General features: G+C 46.0%; 1 protein-coding gene across 5 annotated transcripts in view; it reads right to left on the bottom strand.

The window, feature by feature from the left end:
• The window catches only part of LOC136846470 (peroxisomal acyl-coenzyme A oxidase 3-like), a 282,208-nt gene that overhangs the window by 230,486 nt on the left and 27,070 nt on the right, over window positions 1-24,652 (bottom strand). For all 5 annotated transcript variants that reach the window (XM_067117271.1, XM_067117275.1, XM_067117272.1 and 2 more), the window contains 2 exons: window positions 18,096-18,273; window positions 5,088-5,246 (listed from right to left, as the gene is read on the bottom strand). In XM_067117271.1, coding sequence (XP_066973372.1) covers window positions 5,088-5,246; window positions 18,096-18,263 — 327 coding nt within the window. In that variant the 5' untranslated portion in view covers window positions 18,264-18,273. The remainder of the gene's footprint in view (window positions 1-5,087; window positions 5,247-18,095; window positions 18,274-24,652) is intronic.

Below are 24,652 nucleotides of genomic sequence, written 5' to 3'. Positions count from 1 at the left end.
TTATTGGCAGACAAATCCAAGTTTCTGTGTCTGAAGGCAGCTGCCAACATGCTCCTGTATCCCTTAATAGTCGAGGCTGAAAAGTTACATCTCCTCTTAAGGTAAAGAAGAAAATCCGCTATCTGGGTCACAGAGGTACTGGAAGAGGAAACGGAGTTGTCCTTACACCAACCTCTAAAAATATCCCACTTGGATTGGTACACCTTGATGGTAGATGACCTCCTTGCTCTTGCGATCGCTCTGGCTGCTTCCTTCGAAAAGCCTCTAGCTCTTGCAAGTTTTTCGATAGTATGAAGGCAGTCAGCTGTAGACCTTGGAGGTTTTGGTGATACCTTTCCAAGTGGGGTTGTTTGAGTAGATCTGGTCTTAGAGGCAGACTTCTCGGTGTGTCCACCATCCATTCCCACACCTCTGTGAACCATTCTCTTGTCGGCCAAAAGGGGACCACTAGAGTCATCCTGGTGCTCTCGTGGGACACGAACTTCTGAATGACTTTGTTTATGATCTTGAACGGGGGAAAAGCGTAAACGTCTAGGTTGGACCAATTTAAAAGGAACGCATCTTTGTATGTTGCCTCGGGATCTGGTACGGGAGAGCAGTACGTCTCCGTCCTCTTTGTTTGAGCCGTGGCGAAGAGGTCTATGCATGGACGTCCCAAATCCGCCACAAATCTCTGCAGACGTCTTGATGAAGAGTCCATTCTGTTGCCAGGACTTGACCTTTCCTGCTCAGACTGTCTGCTCTTATATTCCTTTCCCCTTGAATGAAACGTGTCAATAAAGTCACATTCGTCTCTTTGGCCCAGAGAAGGAGTTGCCTCGACATTTCGTACAACGACCTGGAGTGGGTTCCGCCTTGCTTGTTGATGTAGGCCAACGCCGTCATGTTGTCAGAGTTGACCTGCACGACTTTGTCTTGCACTGAGTGCTGTAAATCTTTGAGAGCTAAAAATATTGCAGTCAGCTTCTTTTGATTTATGTGGAGCTTCTCTTGCTCTCTGGTCCAGGATCCCGATACTTCCAACTTTCCCAATGTTGCTCCCCACCCCGAGTCCGACACGTGTGCAGCATTCCCGCTACATTTGACATCAGTCTGGTGAATATTTGGGGCGCAGTGCTTAGGCTGAAGCAAAGAGCCCGAAACTGGAATACCTCTTCCTTGAAGACGAATCTCAGGTATTTCTTGGAGCCCGGGTGGACAGGAATGTGGAGATATGCATCCTGAAGATCCAAGGAAACCATCCATTCGTGTTGTCTGACTGCTGCTAACACTGATTTTGTTGTGTCCATGGTGAACTTCGTCTTTTGTACAAAGACGTTGAGGGCACTCACGTCCAGTACTGGTCTCCACGCCCCTGAGCTCTTGGGAACCAAGAAAAGGCGGTTGTAAAATCCTGGTGAATCCAGATTTCGTATTTTCTCTATTGCGTTCTTCTGCAATAATAAGGATACTTGCTGTTGAATCGCCTGTGCCTTGGATTCGTCTCTGTATCTGGGCGACAGATCTATTGGTTTTTCTGCCAACGGGAGCTTTCTTAGGAAAGGGATTTTGTATCCATCCTTGAGTAGTTGAATGGACCAAAGATCCGCTCCCCTTTTCTTCCACACCTGCCAGAAGTTGAACAGCCTGGCACCTACCGCTGCCTGAAGGGGAAGATAGTCAGGTCCTGCTTCTTCCCTGTCTAGAGCCACTTCTTGTTGAAGTTCTTCTACCCGCCCTCGAGGAACCTCTACCTGAGGGCCGACCACGAAAGGGCTGAGATCCCTGAAACACAGAAGCCTCAGCCTTACTCTTTTTAGTGATGAAAGTCGTTGGTAGGACTTTCCTTGCTGTCCTCGATATCAGGTCTTGTGTGGTTTTCTGAGCCATGGATGTAGAGACCTCTTTTACCAAGTCTTGAGGGAAGAGGTGAGAGGAAAAAGGGGCGTAAATTAGTTCCGATTTTAGACTGGATGTGACTCCATTAGCTAGGAAAGAGCAAAGATGGGCCCTTTTCTTTAGGATTCCTGCTGAGAAAAGCACCGCTAATTCGCTAGCACCGTCCCTGATTCCTTTATCCATACACGGCATCAGAAGTACGAGTTCTTCGGTGTCGGTCGTGTTGAATAATTCCATCTTTCTTCCTAACGCTCCCAGGGTCCAGTCCAGAAAATTAAAGACCTCAAAGGCCCTAAAAATTCCTTTGAGGAGGTGGTCCAACTCTGATGTTGACCAACAAAACTTCGTTCTCCCCATGGCCACTCGACGAGAAGGGTCAACAAGATTCGAGAAGTCCCCCTGGGAAGAGGCAGGTATTCCAAGGCTGAATGATTCTCCAGTTTGATACCAAACGCTAGATCTTGAAGCTAGTTTGGCTGGAGGAAAAGCAAAGGCCATCTTTCCTTGTTCCTTCTTTGAAAGCATCCATTCGTTCATCATTTTAAGCGCTCTCTTGGACGAGCGGGACAAAACCATCTTCATAAAAGCTGACCCCTTAGACGCCTTCCCAAGAGTAAATTCTGAAGGTGGAGAACGAGGAGCCGCCGGAATAAAGTTTTCAGGGAAAACTTCCGAAAAAAGTTTCATAAGCTTTTTGAAGTCTGATGAAAGTTGATGGCCTTTACTATCGTCTTCTTCTGAATCTCTTCGATATGATCCACAGGAGACTGAGGGATATCATCAATCTCTTCTTCTGATTGACCGAAAACCAAAGTAGCGACGTCTTTCAAAATATCATCTTGACGCTCGGCGTCCTGGTGTCCAGTCTCTTGACGTCTGGTGTCTTGGCGTCCATCTTCTTGCAGTAATAAAGTATGGCGTCCAGCCTCATGACGCCTGGCGTCTTGGCGTCCAGATTCTTGACGCCTGGCGTCTTGACGTCCAACTTCTTGACGCCTGGCGTCTTGGCGTCCAGATTCTTGACGCCTGGCGTCCAAGCTCTTGACACCTGGCATCCTGGCGTCCATCCTCTTGAGCAACTCGGGCGTCCTGGCGTCCAGACTTCTGACGATCGTTGTCCCGCCCAACCTTAAGGTCGCTTGAGAACTGGCCGCCTGTGCGACATCTGTCAAAAGCTTCCTCAGGCTGACGTATAATGATTGAGGCCTCTTGAATAGGCGAAACATTCTTTCCACGTTCGCTGTCCCGCTGCCCCTTGAAGTCACTTAAGAACTGGCCGCCTGTGCGACATCGGTCAAAAGTTTCCTCAGGGCGACGTACAGCCATAGGTGGACAAAAGTCTGCATCCGTCTTTTCTGCAGGTTGCAAGACTTGCATCAGGGAAGAGAGTTTCCGTTGCATGTCCTGAATTAGACTGATTTGCGGAGCTACCTGCTGTTGGGGATTGACAGGGGGAGCTGCAATATCAGCTACTAATTCATTTTCTTCGATGAGACGTTGGGAATGACGTTCCGGGGACGCTTCCGATCTCATTTCGTCTTCAGCGGAAGCAGACGGCCGCCTGTGCGACAACATACGTCTGCTTTTCATCGGAGAGCAATCGTCCGAGCTAAGAGGGGAACGCTCTGGACTGCTCCAATGACTACATCCCAGAGTAGGAAGTGTCAAATCCCGACGCCGCTCCACAGAAGAAAGTTTCCTTTTGAGGGGTCTCGACACGGACGTATGACGCCAGCCCCGTCTAGTAACAGCGTCTTCCGACGAGGACGAAAACACTTTAACCTCGCCTTTCCTATGGCGAGGGTGAGCGTCCTGGGAAGCGTCAACAGGTACGCTCGAGGGGACGACTGCTCGGTAGCTAAAGCCTCTCGCCTCCCTTCGTCTGTCGACGTTCCTTCTCACAGGGGTTGGTGAGCTTGGAAGAGGTCTAGGACTAGGAGCACGACAGGACCGAGCAATCGCACCCTCCAGAACACTTGCACTTTTATTTTTCTCATTAACACTTGAATGTTTCAGATCTCTCACATTCGACCATAAATCCTCTCTGTCTCTTGCGAGGGATTCTACCTTTTGTCCAAGGGTTTGAATGGCCGTCATCATGTCCTTCAAGGTTGGCTCCTTATCAGTATCAGTGGGGGGTTCTGGGACTACCACTACTGGGGAATGAATAATAGGATTGATAATAAGAGGAGAATCTTCAATTCCCTGACTATCTCTAGAAGAGCGAGATTTACTACTCCCGGCTCTTCTGATCCTATCCCTTTCAAGCTTAGAAACATAGCGGTAGTAAACCATCCATTCTTTCTCTGATAAACCCAAACATTCATCACATCTGTCCTTTAACTCACAATTCTTACCTCTGCAATTTACACAAATAGAGTGGGGATCCAACGCGGCTTTAGCAAGCCGAGTTTTACACCCCCTCACACATTTTCACACTCGAAGCAGAGTCAGACATCTTGGAAAGAGAAAAATCGTAAGAAAGATCAAAACGAGCAAAGGTCAAAACCAACAATATCTAAAAAAGTCCAGAAAATCCAAAGCAAATCCAAAAAACAAGCGAAAGCCAAAGCCAAAGTGCACTTCACCAAAACTCTGTGAAAAAAACACAGGCCAAACGAGCGAAATTCTTAACGATGCAACCGGTATGGCGGCATGGAAGATCTGAGGAACAGTTGGAATGGTTCAAGGTACCTGGGTAGAGGGCGCACTGGTGGTACACCTGACTACCCATCGGCGATTGCCGCGAGTTTTGAAATTCTGCCGCGCGTCAGGGACTTAAGCTATATATATAACTACCAGGTAAGTCAGATGTTTAAAAACAATGGATTTACCTCTCAGCCCGATGGCTCATTATAAACATATCTTTGTCTGAAATACCATATCTTTGTAATGTCATGAAAAATCAAGCAAAGTACACAACTTAGCCATCCTCATGGTGCCAGCTAGGGCATTCACTGATTTTTATGAATGGCCTATCACAGCACATACATTAGTTTGGCTTTCATGAACAATAACTGTATATATATATGTCAGTAATATGTCACATAAAACATGAGCAGATGCAGACAATTATTTGTAGCACTTGCTGCATAGCCCCTAAACACTATCTTCCATTAAAATACACCCCCTACAGTAAAATTCAACTTTTACAGATAACTACTTTCTGTATTCTTGCTGTACAAAACAAACTTCCAGTAAGGCTTTACCTTTCTCATATCCATCAGAGTTTCACTTTCATCAACAAAATTATCACTGTCAAGTCTCCTCATTCGTCTGTATGTTATTATCCTCTGTTCCTCTAAAGTCAGGTCATCATCATCAATGTGGAATATTGGGTCTCTCTCTAAAAAGTTGTATGCTCGATTCTGAGAAGGAAAAAATAAATATATGAAAGGATAAATAAATAACTACAGGTTTACAATCCTTCCCTTTACAAACAACCTATCCACTTATAGATACAGAAATTATTTTTCACTATTTTTCATATGTCAACTCCAAAAGTATAGAGGAAATAAAGAGGTAAACATGTACAGTAATATTTGTTAAAGACTTATTCACAATGTTATTCAAAATTTCAACACCTTCCCAACAATGTGAAGTAAAAACAGAGTTACAGCTCCATTGAGCTGTACTGATAACCTTATCTAGCAAAAAATTTTAAAGGAAATTACAAGACATGTTTAGAGTAAGGATGTTGTGAGACTTAACTTTCAAAAACAGTAATAGCTCAAGATTCAAGTGTGTGTGGACTGACTTAATTAAGCAACATACAAAAAAGAACATAGCATCCTTGGGCACACGAGTGTTTGGGTTTCCAACCCCACAGAATAAATTCTAACCTCTTCCTTTTAAAGGTTCAAGTCTGTTCTGGTAGACCCTTAAGAGCTCCAACTGGACATAACAAAGCCATTTCTTTACTGCCTACTAAAGCAGTTAAATTAAGTACTGTCATAAATTTGGGAAGGGCCTGCCCTTTCATGTTGTTTCTGCTCTAAACAATGAAGAAAGGGACAGACATTCACTTGAACAAAGCCCATATTACAAGAAAGGGCTTGAAGCTCACTAATATGCTTTGCTGTAGTGAGAGCTAAAAGAAAAAATGCCTTTTAAGTTCTTATCTAAAGGCTCAAACTGAGGTAATGTTAAATACTTATGGACTACGTTCAAAATTTCATCCTAAACCACAATAAGATGATTTTGGGGCTTCCAGCTCAAAAGATTAGAAAAATTCCCTCAATCTAAATCATGAGTGATATTCAAGTTAGTGTGATGCAGACCTGAAGACAACATAAAGCAATTTCCTTTGATTGATGGGACAGAAAACTACTTCATGTGCCTGAAATACTAGAAAAACTTAATCAGGTTACCTGTAGTGGTAGCGAGAAAGAGCGCTGGTGATCTGGTACAATACATGTACACAATACCGGGGTCTAAGCAATGTCAGGCAAGACAGCCGATCGGGACTACAAAGTCTACCCCAAAGACAAATCAAAGTCCTTCAACAGAAGGCATCACGGCGACCCCATATAAAAATGGGAACAAGCTGGAAAGAAGAAGATGGGTACTGGATATCCCTCTGGACAAGCACCAAGATCTATAAACAAGCCCCTGCCGTTAATACAGCTTAACAGTTGAGGGCTTTCCAGTCATTCCTTAGCTGCTCTCAAAAAGTCTCTAGCTCATAAGAGAGGGTTGACATTCTCCGTGCCATCACATGAAACTTCTGGAGGCTTTAATGGAATCTTTTAAATGAGGCTGTCTGTAAAAATCTTTCCTAAATGGCAGAAGGCCAAGAACATCTACCTCTAGAAGCGGATACTCAGGAAACCATTCCCTTTGGGGCCACCAAGAAGCTATGATAATCATCCTTAAGTCCTGCGAAGCTCGCAACTCATTGAGTACTTTCCTCAAAACAGCAAACAGAGGAAAAGCATTAAGGTCTAAATTCCACCACACTTGAAAAAGCACCAACTGCCAGTGCCTGAGGATCCTGGCATGCAGAGCTGTAAACTGGGAGTTTTGTGTTTTAGGCAGTTGCAAAGAGATTGATGTTTGGGATGCCCCAAAGGTTCCACAACTTCTGGGAGACCATTCTGACAGAAGAACCTGCCCTTTCCTGCCGAGTTGGTCTGTGATTACATAGTTTCTCACTGGGACAAACTGAGTTAAAAGAATGCTGTTCTTGGACTCTGTCCAAAGAAGTTTCTCCGTTGGCTTGAACAAATCTTTCGATTTGTGCCTCCTTGCCTCTTATGTTGAATTGTTGGAACAGACTACAATGTCTTGTCTCTGACTAGATATTCCACTTGCATAAGACCCTTCCAAACCACCAAAAGCTCTTAAGTTGTCTATATGCAGCTTGCTCTCCTCTTACAGTCCAACTCCCTGACATTTTGTTGTTTCCCAGAATGGCTACCCAATCTGCCCCTACTCATGTGAGGACAATGCGAGGTTTAGACTCTTCAGGCCTAGCAGCAGACCCATCAGCTGTCTTGACTGATCTCCCCATGAACAAAGAGTACCCAAAAGAACTGAAGGAATTACTACTGGAGTCGAGTCTGGAAGATGAGACCTGTCCCAAGAATTCTTGGGATAAAACTGAATGTCTCATTCTTAGATGAGCCATGCTGATAAACTTCTCTAACAAGGCCATGTGTTCCAAATGAGATGGCCACTTCTTGACTAGAGGCTTTTCAAGGGTCAAAATTCCCTCAAAAGTGATAGAAAATTTGTTAACCATCTCTCTGTCGGAAAAGACTGATAAGAGAGAGTCGATCTTCATCCCCTGATAAACAATCAACTGGGTCAGAATAGGTATAGACTTGTAAACACTGATCAAAATGCCCAGCCCCAAGGCTTAGACACAAAAGATAATCCTTTACTCTCAAGATCGCCTGAAACGAATTGGCACGAACTAACCAGTCATCCAATTATAGGAGAATGCTGATACCAAGCAGACGACTTCATCCTGCTTATGGCAACACCACACAGGTGAATACTTGTAGTGCTGTGCTCACACCAAAACACTAGGCTTAGATTTGGAAGACAAAGTGTGAATACTTTCTTGACTTAGAATGGATTGTCAAGTGAAAGTACATGTCTTATATGTCAACAGAAACCATCCAGTTGCCCTTCCAAATGGCTGCCAGGACTGAACTGAATGACTCCATCAATTAGGGATGTAAACATTCCAATTTGCCTTCCGGCCCAAGTGTCAGATTGAGGGGTGGCATGAGGGGAGGCATGAAAATGTATGTAAAGGTCCTCAAGTTTGTATAGTTAGGAAAAATACAATTTACTGTACTTTAAAAATTGTGATTTGTTCCGACATGATATACAAGCCATCAGTCCTTTACATTAGGAAGACTCACTGGTTGGAGGGAGGAATCTGACTGAGTCTCTATGAACTGACTGGAGTTTGCTTCACCTTGTGTTCCCTTCCTGGTCGATAGAGCGAGGAAGGGAAAACCTACCTCTGACAAAGTGATCAGGTTGTAGGAAATGTGAGATTGTCAGACTTCTGGGCCTTTTCACATGAATGAGAAAGACGTCATTTCATATAAAAATAGGCTAGGGTGAACCTTAAAAAGTTGGAGACAGTAAGGCAAATACAAGTACAGACAGTCCCCAGTTAATGGCGGGCTCGGTTAATGGCGATCCGGTTTTATGGCGCTTGTCTAGTGACGAAAATTGGCAATTTTCGGTGCCGAAAATCGTTGATTTCCGCTTATCGGCGCCAATAATTGGGTATTGGCGCCAATACATACCTAACAGAGGCACCGATAACTGAAAATCGGCACTTTTCAATGCCGATAAACCCGAAAAAGCACTGGAAATCGCTGATTTTCGGTTATCATCACAACCCCAGAACGGAACCCCCGCCAATAACCAAGGACTGCCTGCATCAGGTTTGTCTCATTGTCATGGTCTCCTTCCTCCCCTTGCTAGAGGAAGGAGCAGTTTTACTTCTATGATCCTGAAAGGAAATAGAACAGAAGTTTGAACTGTATGCTTACCTGCATTGAACACAGATCCAGTATGTAACGGCACGCCCACTCTCTGCCCACAGGAAGAGAGCCAAGGGAAGAGAAGGAGATGCCAGTCACTCCCACACTCATTCTCACATCCACAACCACACATCTTAGGTGAAATGCAACCCTATCCTGTTAGAGGAGCCGGGTAAGCTATAAAACTTGTTGAGCAGCCACCACAGGTCCCAAGGAAAAGGTGTCAAAGGACTTGTGGGCAATATCCTGAAGGTAGAAAGAAGTGAAAGTGGTCTGTTGAGACCAAACCCTTGCTTTCAATACCTGAGGAACCGACAGGCTCTTCCAGAATGAGGGGATCAGACCAATACTCCCGACTTTGTGAGCTCTCGGGTGGAAGGTACCGGCGCTGTCTTCTCCAGCAGCAGAGTACGCTTTCCTAATCGTCTCACAAAGCCAGAAAGAAATCGTGTTCTTGGACACCTCCTTCTTGGTTGAGCCAGCACTAACAAAGAGTCATCAACACTCAGGCCGGAGATGGCGAGTTCTCTTTAGATAATGCCACAGCACTCTAACAGGACACAGTAGCATCTCATCTGGGTCATTACCAACAGTCCTCTGGGGAGGGGATCGTGTTGGACTTGAACCTAGTGTCAGGGACCGATGGGTTCTGAGTCTTTGCTACGAAGTCCGGGACGAAATCAAGCGTAACTGATCCCCATCCCCTCGAGTGTTTAACACTGAAGGAAAGTCTGTGAAGTTCTCCTACTCTCTTCGCCGATGCCAGGGCAAGCAGGAAGACAGTCTTAAGGGTCAGAGACCTGTTTGACGACTCTTGTAAAGGCTCGTATGATGCACGAGTCAGGCTCCTTAGAACGAGAGTCACGTCCCACGCAGGGGGCCTGAGGTCCCTGGGTGGGCAGAGGAGATATCTACCCCCTCCAGCTGCAAGACTAGGCCGTCTGCAGCTCTGTAGCCTTTTATGGCTAAAATGGAGTGAAGCTTCTCTCAGCAAAGAAAGACGAAAGTTCACGACCTGCTGAACAGTAGCTCCGACCGGAGAGATATCCCATCTAAGACACCAAACACAGAAGATGGCCCACTTTCCCTGTATACTGCTACTGAGGACTGCCTGAGGTGTCCAGCCATCTCCGTTGCTGCATGACATGAAAAGCCCCTCACTTGCAGGAGATGCTGGATAACCGCCAGCCATGAGGACACAGGGACTGCACTGCCTGGTGGTACTGCTCTATGTGGGGTTGACACAGACAGCAGGTTGGGCCAGGGAGGAACCTCTGTCATTTCCTCGGAGAGAAGAGCTAGCAGGTCATGATACCAAACAACCTGGGGCCATTTGGGAGCCACCAGAATCATCCTGAGATTAGGGGTGATCATCATTTGGCTGATCACCCTGTGAATCAGACAAAATGGAGGAAAAACGTAGACACTGAGGTTGTCCCATGGGTGTTGGAACGCATCCTCCGCAGCGGCCCAAGGGTCCACATGACCAAACAAAAGACCTGAAGTTTCCTGTTGTGGTGGGTGGCGAACAGATCTATGACTGGACGTTCCTACAGATCGAACACCCTCTCTGCTGATTCTGGCCACTGAGCTTGCCTGCCCCTACATTCCTCTTGCCTGGAATGTACCTGGCTGACAGCTCTACCAAGTGGGACAGAGCCCACTAGTGCAACTGCATTGTCAACTGATGAAGCGGAAGGGACACCAGGCCCCCCTTGCTTGTTGACGTATGCCACTACTGTGGTGTTGTCACTCATCAACACCACGGAGTGTCCCATCACTCGATCCTGAAACTCTTGGAGGGCCAGGAAGGCTGCCTTGAGTTCTAGGATGTTGATGTTCAGGTACTTGTCATCTCGGTGCCACACTCCCAAGGTCAGCAACTCCTCCAGGTATGCGCCCATCCCTCGGTTGATGAGTCTGAGAACAGAAGCATGTCCAGAGGGGGAGTATGTAGGCATACACCTATTAAGAGGTTCCTGTCATCCATCCACCAGTCTAGGTCCTCTCCCACCTCCTCCGAAAGAGGGATGAGAAAGTACTGGGGATCTCAAGATTGAGACCAATAATCCTTCAGTCGCCACTGCAGGGACCAAAGGTGTAGATGCCCATGAGGAAACAGCTCCTCCAATGACGACTTGCCATTGCTGAGCTGGCTGCTCCTGTTGAGACAGGAACAGCTGTGCTGCCTTCCTCAACCTGCTGATACGAGAGTCCAAGGGGAAGACTCTTGCATGCCTAGGTACTTTATCCTCTGCTTGGGGGTGCGATCTGACTTCTTGAGATTTACCATGATCCCTAGATCATGGCAAAACTTGAGGAGCCAATCCCTGTCCTGAAGCAACTGCGAGCGGGAGCTCGCCAGGCCCAGCCAATTGTCGAGATACCTAAATAGACATATCCCATGCAAATGGACCCAAACTGGCATTAAGGTGAACACCCGTGTGAACACCTGGGGAGCGGCTGAGAGCCCAAAACAAAGTGCCCTGAATTGGAACGAAGAGGCAGTTGTAGAATCCCTCTGTGCTTATATCCTCGACCACTTCCACGGCTTGCTTCTTGAGTAGAGCTGAAACTTCCCGAGATGGCCAAAAACCTATCCGAGCCTACTGAGTACTGTAGGCTGTTAAGTTGATGGGAGAGGTTACTAAGGGAGGTTTCTCCTGAAAGGGATTACATAGCCCTCTTTTAAGACCTTTAGTACCCACAGCCCTACATTCCTGTTCTTTTACCTGCTCCAAAAATGAAGGGGTCTTGCTCCCACTGGAACACTGAGGACAGATAACTCACTTTTGAGGGGCTGACTTGACGATAGGTTTCTTGATGGGTCGTGTCGTTCGGAGGCTGGATCTAGGACGGGACTGGAATCAACCTCTAGCACCTCGAAAGGGCTGTTGCAACAATGCAGAAGACGTCCTAGTATTGTGGCAGTTGAAGTAGCTCATGCAGGGATCCTAGTCCTCTTGGTGGACTGCGCAAGAAGGTCCTGTGTAGATTTCTTCTGGAGTTTGGCTGTTACTCATTCCAGAGTCTCTTGCAGGAATAAACTGGTCCTGTCTAAAGGAGCAAACAGAAGTGAGGAACGCAGAAAGGGTGTGACTCCCTTCGCGGTAAATGAGTACCACAAATCTCGTTTCTTCAGAACTCCTGTGGTAAATATGGTCACCAACTCTTGAGCGCCGCCTCTCACTGCCCTATCAGCACAAGCTAGAACCCCAACCAGTCCGATGCGAAGTTCTCCTCCTGAAGTGTGGTGCAGTCATCTATCTTCTTTGCTGGAGCCCCAAATGTCCAATCAAGAAAGCTGAGGACCTCAAAGACTTTAAAAATATCCTTAACAAGATGGTCCAGCTCCGACGCAGTACAAAGAACCTTTGCAGAGGAGAAAGCGGAGCAACGAGAAGCCTCTATGAGATTGAAAAAGTCCCCTTGAGAGGAGGCAGAAACTCCCAAGGAAGGCGCTTCTCCAGTTGTGATTTCTTCTGAGTTTGGCTGTTACTCATTCCAGAGTCTCTTGCAGGAATAAACTGGTCCTGTCTAAAGGAGCAAACAGAAGTGAGGAGAACGAAAGGGTGTGACTCCCTTCGCGGTAAATGAGTACCACAAATCTCGTTTCTTCAGAACTCCTGTGGTAAATATGGTCACCAACTCTTGAGCGCCGCCTCTCACTGCCCTATCAGCACAAGCTAGAACCCCCAACCAGTCCGAAGCGAAGTTCTCCCTCCTGAAGTGTGGTGCAGTCATCTATCTTCTTTGCTGGAGCCCCAAATGTCCAATCAAGAAAGCTGAGGACCTCAAAGACTTTAAAAATATCCTTAACAAGATGGTCCAGCTCCGACGCAGTACAAAGAACCTTTGCAGAGGAGAAAGCGGAGCAACGAGAAGCCTCTATGAGATTGAAAAAGTCCCCTTGAGAGGAGGCAGAAACTCCCAAGGAAGGCGCTTCTCCAGTTGTGTACGACTGATACTTCTGCCGTATCAAGCGAGAGAGAGGCATACAGAAAACTGCTTTCCCTATAACCAGCTATTGACAGGGGCAAAGGCTTTCCTCAATGAAGAAGACAGAACCATATGAGGTAAGCTGGCAGTCCCTGCAGGTTGCCGCATCAAAAAGGCTGAGTCCGGAGAAGAAGGGGTGGCTGGAGAGAAGACCAAAGGATAGCATACCAAGAAATATCTTAGCAGAGCCGAATAATTCAACGTAGGCTGTTCCTCTTCCACTGGTTCCTCGTCAGAGGAAACGAGCGACATTGGAGGGTCCATAGGTTCTTGAACTACAGGAGCTGGTTTCTGAAGTAAGCTCAGAATACTATCCAGTCAGGGTTGAATTGGCACCAACAATGGGTCTTCCACAACAGATGACCTGAAATGTCAGGAACTGGGTGTCCTACTTGTGGCACAGCACGCTTACTGGAAGGTGGACGAACATCAACAGAAGTGCCCACAGACACTGGACACTCGGATAATGGGCGCCCACTCACTGATGGAGCAGACACAGAACATTTACAAGTTGCAACACTCTTAAAGGACACTAGACAGTCGGGAGCTCGAAGCTCGGACACTAGGGCGCCCGTATGATAGGCGCTCGGCTTCTGGGTACTCATATGATGGGCGCTCGAGACTTGACGTCCATACACTGGACGTTCATACACTGAACCTTCCAACTCGGAATGTTCAGACACTGGGCGCCCATGAACTGGGAGCACGGACACTAAACCCCTATACAATGGGCACTCATACGATGGGTGCTTGGACACGGGGCGCTCTGACACAGAATGATCCTCCACTGGGCGGTCATACACTGCACTTTCAAACTCTGGGCGCCCGGACACATTACATCGATGCATGGGACTGGCATACACTCTTTTGGAGTCAGGATGCTTGTTGGACACTGAATGGGTGCGATAATCTTTAACAGGAGACTCCCAAAACCTACACGAAGGGAGTTGGCTATGGTCCCTCTCTAACACTCGCTTACGAGATGGGGGCGAATCAACTTCTAGCAAAGTGCACAGCCTTTTCAAAGGCCTCGAAACCTTAGCAAAACGCTCACTGCACTTTTTGGGCCCAAGTGAGTCCAAATCACTAGATGATAAGGTATGAACATCCAAACAAATGCCTTTCCAACAGCGTTCCTCCGAGTCCTGGGATAGGCAGGCTAAAGGCTTGGATGAGGCAATGACTACTTGTGGGCAAACCCCACCGACCTCCCTTGGACTGCCAGTTTGCTTCCTCCCAGTTGAGCAAGGGAAGTTTAGCAGGGACCTTGGTCTAAGCGCATCGGTGGGAGAGGCAGCCGCCCCCTCCACTGACTCTGCACTCGACACTGCACCAACACTATTAAATTTGTCCATCAGGACTTTCACAGAATTCCCCATCTGGGAAACAGTATTAACTAACAAATTAAATTTCTGATCCAAACACACTTCTAAGCTGGCAATGGCATTGGGTTCAGAAGAATGAGAGCCAGGTAACGGAGTCACAGGAAAAGTCGGAGGACTGGAAATAGGAGAAAATGCGGTCACAGGTGTTGAAGGGATAGGCAAAGCAGCAATATCAATTCGAGAATTAACTGAACTAGTGGAAGCCTTAGCTTCAGCCCTAACAGTTGCCTTTCTCAGTCGGTCATGTTGCAATTTATCTAAGTGGGTCTGCAAAGTCTTCTACTTCCCCTTATCCCAGTCCTTACATTTCTCACAATTAAGATCAGGCGAGCAAATTTGCTCCCTACAAGGACCACAGACAGTATGAGTGTCCTACTTAGCTGAAGTGAGTCTAGCCTTCCAGCCTTTGCTGCAATAGACAAACTAGAATCTGACATGATTAGTCAAAAAGTCCAAATCGGGAAAGTCACAATCTATAAAGATAACTGAATATTAGCTAACCTAAATAATAGCTGAACGCTACCAAAAAACAGAGTACTTCACCAGATGAAGATATCCAACTATCCGGCAAAAAAACAAACTAAGAACTGCCAATAACCAGTGTTTAGTCATTGGCTGGCATAAACGAATTGAGCTCTTTAGCTATGTTGTACCTATTCTTCCCCGAAAGTGGGTGGGGCAGTCTACCTACACCCAAAACAAAAGAGCGCTTCTGCGAATTTTTAATTCTGAGCTGCCGCGCAAAGTAGAAACTATAGCTCTGTAATTATTTGGTAAGTTACTTATATATAACGGAAAGTTTACCTCCACACAGGCGAAATTCCTGCCTACCAGACAGTAGTTAACTGCCTAACCACTGAAAGCTCAATGGCCATTTCCAGCTTTGCTGAAAGTAATTCATAATGTAAAGGACCGATGGCTTGTATATCATGTCGGAACAACTGGAAACCAAAGCAGTGGCATACTGAGATCCAACTTTAAGAGATGTACTTTTGAGATTGCCTCAAAATGTGCCATATTGGAATCAGATAGCTTCAACTTCTTACTCGTTTTAAAAGGAGCAGAGTTAGAATAATTCAAAAGTGCTGCTCAACGGATTCATCTTCAGCAAAAAGGATACGAAAAAGTGAAACAATGCAAACCATGAATTGCTTAAAAACCAAAGAAGAATCAACCAAATCAGGTCTGAAAACCATTACGTACAAAGGAAGAACCAAGATGATAGAATACAGTAAACCCATGGGCTGAGATGGTGAGGCAACAAATGCCAGAAATGGATATGTACCCGAGACTGCCAGCAATGACATCACAGCTGCTGGTGGTAAAAACCAGATGACTTGTAGGGAGAAGGTAGAGGGTTCTTGCGTGACATCACCACAGAACTAGGACGACAGTCGAAGCCATCTGCACAACACTGGAAGCAGTAGAAGAGGAAGAGCTGCTAGTATAAATAGGTACAATGGCCAAAAGGTGAGGAATCTGAGGCAACAGGGGGAAACTGAGTAAGAGGAGGAGGGTTAACTTCAGAAACAGAAGGAATAAATGATGATACTGAGTGAGTAAATGACTGAACAACATAAATACTGATGCATGGCTCAGAAGCTACTGAAGTAACTAGAATACTGTCTATAATACATGTATAATTACACTGGGTCACACACATCACTGTCACTCTCCCCAGAAGAGGATAGTACATGAGCCGTTTGACACGAGTCTTACACTCTACCCAATAAATCCTTCAGAGAACATTCTGAATCAGAGCCAGATGACAGTTGAGACACAGACCTTTGCCGTGAGATACACTTTGGTTCCCTGGCAGAGGAATAAACCTACTGATGCAGGGAAGTCCATAGGGCAAGCTACAGACAGCCAAAGGCTCTGAAACCTTCTCTCCCACAGGGGAAACCAAAAAAGATGGATTACTATTAGGGGAACTGAGATCTTTACCCATAATATACTTGGTCAAATGTCTAACTGGTGAAAGAAGTAAACTAGTATCTTCCTCAATTTACCTATCCTCTTCTCCTGAACCACAAAGGGAGCATAAAAAGACAGAGCAGAGGGAATGACAGAGGAATCGACTTATCAGGCAATGGAGGAACAGGAGGAGAAGAGCAATACTGGAAGAAGGAAAAGGTTGAGTAGGCTTATGGCCAGACCTAATGAATTGTCTATGTAATCTACTGGCCTTCTGCCTCTTCCGATACTTCATAAAATCATTCATACACTAGGGTATTCGGTACCATGGATACATGTATGGTAGCCTAGCCTACACTATAAAGTATACTCTACACATACATGGTATAGTGATTATTAATATCAGCTAATTCTGAAGGTTCAGAGCACTTTTCTTGCTTCTAGATAGTGTAAGCGAATCTCTGGATAATTTATTTATGTGGGGCAAAGTTATTTTTTGTTATACTGTACAAAGTGTTTTTAAGTCGAAATAAAACTTAAATGCGTCTGTTGTGGTGTCAATTTAGCTATTTTTTTCATTAATAGATGATGTTGGCTGTTTGGAGGCATTTGTTTTTTGTAAAAAAATCAAGATTCCATTTGCTATTTTCACTTGATTTCATCATAATACGAGCTTTATGTATTTATCGTTTATCGGTGTAAAAATAGCAGTAATGTGCGCTTTCCTGCCCAGTAGTTTTGATTAAAATACTTTCTCTCCAATTTTAATTATGGTCGAGTTTCATCCATGTTGCCGATGCACGATAATTTATAGTCATTAGCAGCTTGAACACTGTTTTCTCAGCTTCAGCTACAACTTGCAGCATATATTTAGCAGTATATTTCCTTGCCGATTTTTTATCCATACCGAATAAGGGTATAATGTACAAATATACCAGTCCCATTCTACTTAACGTCATTTGTAATACAACCTACGGTAACCGTGTATTACCATATGATGGCTAAATACAAGCAAAAGTTCTGCTGTTATCCGATTCGGTGATACACAAAACACCAGTTTCTCGGTCAGTTGTTTATGGCTGTATGCATTTACGCAAGAGTATAACGTTACTAAAAATACTTTTATCATTCTCTGTTACTTTTTTAATTAGAAGATGGGATAAAGAGTTGGAGGAAAAGAAGCTGGTCTATTGTAATTTGGTCTCTCTCGCTGCCTGATTGTACGCTGCTGCCTGCGCCCGCACGAAATTTAAAAATATTTTATAAATATTGTTGTATCGGTAGTAATTGTTTACCCCACTGCAAAATTGAATTATCGTAAGGTGAACTATCGTAACTCGAGCACTACCTGAATATTTTAATAGTTTTATCACAAAAAGTGCATTTAGTCATGAAAATTAGATGAAAATACAGTAATTAGTGAATATTTCTCAGTGAAAAATACCGTGACTGGGCGGATTTTCAGCAAATAATGCGTATATATGTTCCACAGAGAAATCCACGAATAGGTGAGACCACGAATTGTGAGACCGCGAATATGGGAGGTTTACTATAAATGCATTTACCCCATACAATGTCTGCCTTTACACTGTACAGTACTTTAAATAATTGATTTTCTATGGAAAGTCATAAAAACCTACACCCCAATGATTCACTTGACAATCAAAATCATTCTTTAAAAAATGAATCTACAACACTCAAATTATTTAATGTAAAAATCTTCCTTATACTGCACAGCACTGTGCAATTAATAATCAGGAATATCAGCGTATTAAACATCAATCACTACCTAAATTTGCTCTATTACTTTGTTCAGTCAAGTCTGAATTTGGTTCAAGTGAGAATATTATCTAATGATTACAAATCAATCATCAGTACCTGTACAAGCCCTCAAAAACAAACTTACCATAAATGCAATTACGTCAGGAGGATCCAGGTGCAGTTTCATGGTTTTCCAGTTGAATGAAGCTTGGTTTCTGTAACGGTCCAGTGGCCCACGAGGAAGGTCATTAATTAGTTCATCAATATCATTTCCACTTTCTGCCCCAGCTGAATACCTTGAAGTTGTTTCCATTCTGTTAAAACTGCAAAGTAATACTACATGAGAAAGCTGAGCAACTCAAATGATTTTAAAAAGCAGAGTACAAACTAAGCAAACTAGACTAAGTTAAGGTGTGGCTGGCTTAATTTACCTATTTAGTGCTGTAGACATGTAACTTCTAGATACCAGTTAATTTTCATGTTGCACAAAAAGGGATTTTGACAAAGGAAAAATCTATTTCTGAGAAGGTCCCGTGTCACCCGGTGAAATTCCATTACAGCACGAATTTCTAGGTATAACCTTGCTAGATATACCAGAGAAAAAGAGCTTTCAGGAAAGCTGGGGTTACTACCCCAGTCGAGCGTCTTCTAGGAAGACGTCGGTATAAGGAGGGTGAGTGAATACCACTACCACGGAAAACCTACTCGAAAGATCTCTCCCTGTCAAAACCCCCGGAACAGCGCGGTGAGCCGTTACAGCTCCCACACCAAACACCCGCCAGGACGGCGACACCAGCGCCACCTACCTCATTCCATGCTAGCACTAACCCCAGACTTGGCATGTGCAAGAGGGAGGGGGAGAGTACTAGGTGATTCAGGGAGGGTCACCGGGTGACACGGGACCTTCCTCAGAAATAGATTTTTCCTTTGTCAAAATCCCTTTTCTGAGTCCAGTCCCGTGTCAGCCGGTGAAATCGTGATAGAGAATCATGCCAAGGCTGCAAGTACCAAGAAAAAGAAATGGGGGGTAATCTGAAGAAAAAGGCAAAAGTTTACCAAAATAATTTTAATTAAGCAATCTCTTTCGTGAGCAAGAATACTAAGACTAAGGCATATTAAATCTAAGGCACATCAAACAACTTAATACTATGAGACGTGGGGAGGTCCCCGACACAACGGAGAAGAGGCCCCAAAAAATCTTAAAATTACTTGAGCAAAGCGAAACATGAAAAGCGCCCAAAATAACTGTAAATATAACCTTAATACTATACACATAAACTTATTCTAAACACGTAAGAGAAAAAATCAATGAGCATTAACATATACATATATCTGGGGTACGTGGAGCCAAATAAAAACTGTCCAGTACCCCATAAGAAAAACAATCATGGCATATCAGATTACACTTTTTCCAATAACAGGTACAAGAAACATCAATATGAGGAGCCAGGCAGTGAGGTATAATCAACCAGGAGAATAAGCAGAAAAGTAAATGAGGCAGGCGGGCGGGGGGGAAAAGGAAAGGACAAGGATATGATTAATTAAGGTGGGGAGATGACACTTCCCACAGCTATGGTAGAAAATTTCAGGGCTTCGAGCGATTTTAAATAGTGGCGTTTAAACACTAGAGGTGATTTCCAACCCGTGTATTTAGAGAGTTCTGAGAAGTCCATATTATGAAAGTAATTAATGGAAGTAGCAACTGCTCGAATATCATGAACCTTAGGAACTGAATCTGGGTTGGCCTGTTTAATGAAATAAAGAATTTGTTGTCTTATAGCATTTAGTGAAAGAGTACCACCTTTCTCCCTGATAAAAAGAGGACCCGACTTACACTGTGGAGTTCTTAAAAGGTAAGATTTAAGTGTAAAAACTGGACATAAAGACTGGTCTTGAGGAAGGGCACCACCTTCCAAGGAGACCACCTGTCTTGTGGGTCTTCGTTCTTAGCTAAAAATCTAGGGTCAGGGGAAAGGAGGACCTCTCAGACGGGAGGAAGTTCACATAATTATCACCTCTAGTGAGAGCCGACAGCTCTGAGATTCTAGCACCTGAAGCCAAGCTAATCAAAATAAGGTCTTCCTTAACAGATCCTGATAAGAGCAATGAAAGTTATCCATCTCTGATGCTAACTTGAGGACGTCATTGAGAAACCACGTAACAGACTGTGGGCGTGATACTGGTCTCAGACGAGCGCATGCTCTGGGGATAGATGAAAAGTAAGAATCTGTAAGGTCGATTTTAAAGCCGTAAAGAAATACTTTCTTTAATGCTGATTTGATTGTGGTAATAGTGGCCGGAGCAAGGCCTTTCTCAAACAATGATCTAAAGAAGGAAACTCCTAAATTAGCTGTCATGACTTTGGCTTCAGATGCTTTTAGGAAGGAGGCTAATTTTTTGACTGCTGAGTCATACTGTCTAATAGTAGAATCTCTTTTATCTGATTCTAAAAACAGAGTGTTGACGGGGTCAATGTTCGCTCCTTTTGGGCTGCGAATTTTATAAAGTCCATAAAACTAGGGCATTCTGAATTCTTGAGGAAGCTGACACAGTCTTGGTTTGTACTGTCTGAGTCAGAATGGGCTTGGGAATCCAAGACTCCGTAATCCCAGTTCCTGAAGAAGAGGGAACCAATTGCTCTTCGCCAATAGGGGCTACTAGGGCTAATTGACCTTTGAATGTCCTGAGTTTGTGTAAAACTTTCAGCAGTAAATTTATTGGAGGGAAAAGATAAATCTTCTCCCAATTGTTCCAATCTACTGTCATTGCGTCTATGGCATACGCCTGAGGGTCCAGGTTAGCCACATAACAGGGAGCTTGAAGTTGCTCTCCGTTGCGAACAGATCCACTTGGAGGCCCGGAACCCGGCGGCAAATCCATTTGAAAGATTCCCACGTCCAGGGACCACTCCGTCTCCAACGGAGTAGTCCTGGACAGGGAATCCGCCACCACGTTCCGCACCCGCTAGGTGGGTGGCTGACAGGTGCCAGCTGTGCTTGTTCGCCAGGGAGAAGATAGCAACCATTACTTGGTTTACTCGGCCTGATTTGGAGCCGCCCCTGTTGATGCAATGAACTACCACTGCGCTGTCCAATACCAACCTGATATGAATCCGGTTGGGGGCGGATTTTCTTCAAAGTTAGAAAGACCGCCATAGCTTCCAGGGTATTTATATGGAACTGCTGAAACATTGTGGACCACGTTCCTTGTACTTTTGTTTTGGTGAATATCCCCCCAGCCGCTTAGGGAAGCGTCTGTGTGAACAACTAGTGCCGGAGGGGGAAATTGAAGCGGAACTGTATTGGACAGGCCCTTGACCGAGGCCCAAGGACGCAATCTTGTCTTTAAGATTTGAGGAATGGAGGAGACCTTGTCTCTGAGCTTGACATTGGCTCGACTCCGCCACACTCTGTTTATGTCTTTTAATTTCGCTTTTAATAGCAGGTCTGTCACTGAGGCAAACTGAAGAGATCCAAGGACCCTTTCTTGGGACCGACGGGATGCTGATGGATTTTGAGGAATCTCTTGGTGAGAGATGCTATCTCTTTCCTCTTGGGAGGCGGAAGGGACAGCGTGTGAGATGACAGATCCCACTGGAGACCCAACCACTGAAACCGGGACTCCGGAGTCAGGCGGGACTTCTCTCTGTTCAGTTGAAAACCTAGCGACTCCAGGAAATTGATGACTATGGACGTAGCTTTCTGACACTCGAACTGTTGGTGCCCAAATTATCCAATCGTCTAAATATGCTGCTAGGGATATCCCTTGAGACCGGAGTTGTTGTACTACCGTGTCCGCCAGCTTTGTGAATATCCTGGGCGCAATGTTCAGACCGAAGGGCATGACCCTGAAGGAGTAGGCTTGATTCCCGAGTCTGAAACCGAGGAACTGAGAGAAGTTCCGCGCAACCGGGACGTGATAATAAAGCGTCTGAAAGATCGATAGAGGTGGTGACGGCTCCACGCGAAGTAGAGTCCGTGCATTTGAGCTACCGTAAGCATGCGAAATTTGTCGCATTTTATGTAGAGATTTAGACGCGACAGATCCAGGATCACTCTTTGCTGATCGGAGTCTTTTTTGGGAACAGTGAATAACCTGCCTTGAAACTTTAGGTGCCTTACTTTCTTTATTGCCCGTTTGTTGAGCAATTCTGTCACGTAATCCTTTAGGATTGACGTGGGTGGCTGGTAAAACCTGGTTAGAGGAGGAGGGTCTTTGATCCAGCTCCATCCTAGTCCTTTGGACACAATGCTGTGTGCCCAAGGGCTGAAGGTCCATTGGTCCCTGAACCAAAACAGGCGACCGCCTACCTGTGTTCTCTCAGTGGGAGGGAGCGGGTTTATTCCCCCTACCACGTCCAGGTCTTCCCCTTGGGGTGGTGTTGGGCTTCCCTCTATGGGGGCTTTGCCTCTTCCTCCCTTGCAACCCTATTAAGGCCGTGAAAGTAACCACGGCCTTCATATGTGGGGTTGTATGCGCCGGTGAGGCCACATAGGAGGGTGCAGCTGGTTGGACCAGCACATACTGTTGGGGGTGAGCCTTGGAAGTAGAAGGCTGCTCTACTGCCGAGACCGGGGCGGCTTGGACTACCGCCTGATGGTAGGGCCTCTTATGCCTCCTGAAGCGTTTACCTCCTCTCGATTGGGGGCCGGCCGATTCTGGGGTCTTACGCTTATAGGCGAAATGCCCCAGCGAAACGAAGACTCTGGTTGGCCCGTGTAGCCTCGGCCATAACATTCGTGACCTCCTCTTCAGGGAAGAGGTTAGGTCCCCAGATCGAGCTTTTCACGAGCTTGTTAGGCTCGTGGCGGATAGTCGCATCGGCAAAGATGAACTTCCGACATTCCAGTCTGGCCATAATAAACTCAAATAAGTCAGACTGGAAGCCTGCCAGCAAGGATTTAGCCAATACCTGAAAGAAAGGTTCGTCCGAGCAGGAGACGGCAGTAGCTTCAGAAAGGCATACGGAGTTCAAGGATCGGGCTAACTTAACCCGAGCATCAAACTCTGCTTTCAAAGAGCTTCCGGCAGCTTAGGAGTTGCTCACTAAACTGCGTGGAAGCGCAGAAGGGGGTCCAGCTTCCCGACCGTGAAGGTGGACGGGGCTTCCAGCCAGAACTCATTACTTCCTGGGAATACCAGGAAGTAGGGTCTGTCTCCCTTAGCTGTGGTAAGGATTACCATCAAAGCACGCTCGGGCCGTAGCCAGAGCGACTTTGTCCAAGCAAGGGGTGGGAAGGTTGTCTCCCAGGGCAAACATAGTGAAGTTGCCCTTGAAAGGAGTCAACTTCGTATTGTCTGCCTGCCACTCCGTCAGAGTGCGCAGAAGAGCCGACTGAGCTTGGTCCCTAGGGACGATGACAGTCTCCCTAGGAACCTTGTCTGACCGAATCCAAGCTTCCTCCGTAAGCCTCACGAAGCCTGGGTAAGGGGGCAGGAGATCGGGGGAAGAACTCCAATTCCTCCAACCGTCTCGTGCAAGACCATCAAGTGTCAGTTTGCCATCATGTTGGATGGCCCGGAGTGCAAAACGCCAAGGGTTACCGACATCGAACGGCGGGAGGTCCGCAGTGTCGGGGATAACATACTGTGGTTCGGCTGGGGTGGGTGAGCCATTCCCGCCAGTATGTTATCATGACTGGCCAACTTTTCGAGATTTTGTTAAATCTCGAATCCAAGTCCTCAGTAAAACGCTTGTACAGCTGATTAGCAAAGGCCTCTGCGCATCGAAAGCAGGTTGGCGAGGAGGGCTTGATTTTGCAGCCCTCTTACTCGCGCCTTTGCTGGAGGAACCAGACTTGCTCCCGGAGGCTACAGGCCCTGAAGCCTTAGCCTTCGACGGGGAAGGGCGATGCCTTCTTGGAGGTCGAGGACTTGTAGCCCTTCGCCTTCCATGAAGTCTTCAACTTCAACTTGGGGATAGCAGACGGAGCTCTATCACCCAAGGAGGAAGACTTTACAAAACCTGCAAAATGAAGAAATTGATGAAGCAGGGGAGTCAAATAAAGGGGGGCCTGCCCCAACAACCTCACTTACCTCACCACTTACCACCTGGTCCTGCTCTCGTTCATGGGTTTCCAGATTGAGATCCATGGCGGCTACGTCCTCGAGACCTCAGCGTGAGGATATCCACTTGGGGTGGCTGGGTCTCATCCCGGATCTGCTGGATGATAGGGGTGGCAAGGTCTTCAGGCACTGCGGCCGCCACCCGTGCGCCCGGGGTAGAGCAAGTCCTCAACCTGGCGCCGAGGACGTAGGGCTTCCCGACGGAACGTTCCTACCAAACCCAGCCACCCAGGCTCGGAGGGATTCCAAGGCAGACTTCTTGGAAGCTTCATCCGCCTGTGAGAAAAACCAACAATTAGCTAAGAACGAAAACCATTCCGGGACTCATAAACAATATACCACATATAATATGAGGAGCATAAGGCAGGAGTAATGTAAAGACTGTTACTTACCGACTCATCCTGGACAGTTGTGCAGAGAGCGAAGCAAACCTCACAACCATCAGGGTGCCAGACAACCAGGTCATCCAGTCGGACCGCACAACCAGCGTGGGTCCGGCAAACTACGTGACCGTAAGGTTGTTGGAGGGGGCGGTGCACCCCGCTCCTCACAGCGAACAGTCTGTAAGTAAAACAGTAGATGAACCTCCCACTCTAAGCAAGCTAAAGCTGACGAGGGCCGGAAACTCCACTGCAA

The sequence above is a fragment of the Macrobrachium rosenbergii genome, chromosome 15, assembly GCF_040412425.1.
Source record: "Macrobrachium rosenbergii isolate ZJJX-2024 chromosome 15, ASM4041242v1, whole genome shotgun sequence".
In the NCBI taxonomy this organism is placed as follows: domain Eukaryota; kingdom Metazoa; phylum Arthropoda; class Malacostraca; order Decapoda; family Palaemonidae; genus Macrobrachium; species Macrobrachium rosenbergii.
Note: the sequence above shows the minus strand (reverse complement) of the source record. Positions and strands in the feature narration are given on the sequence as shown.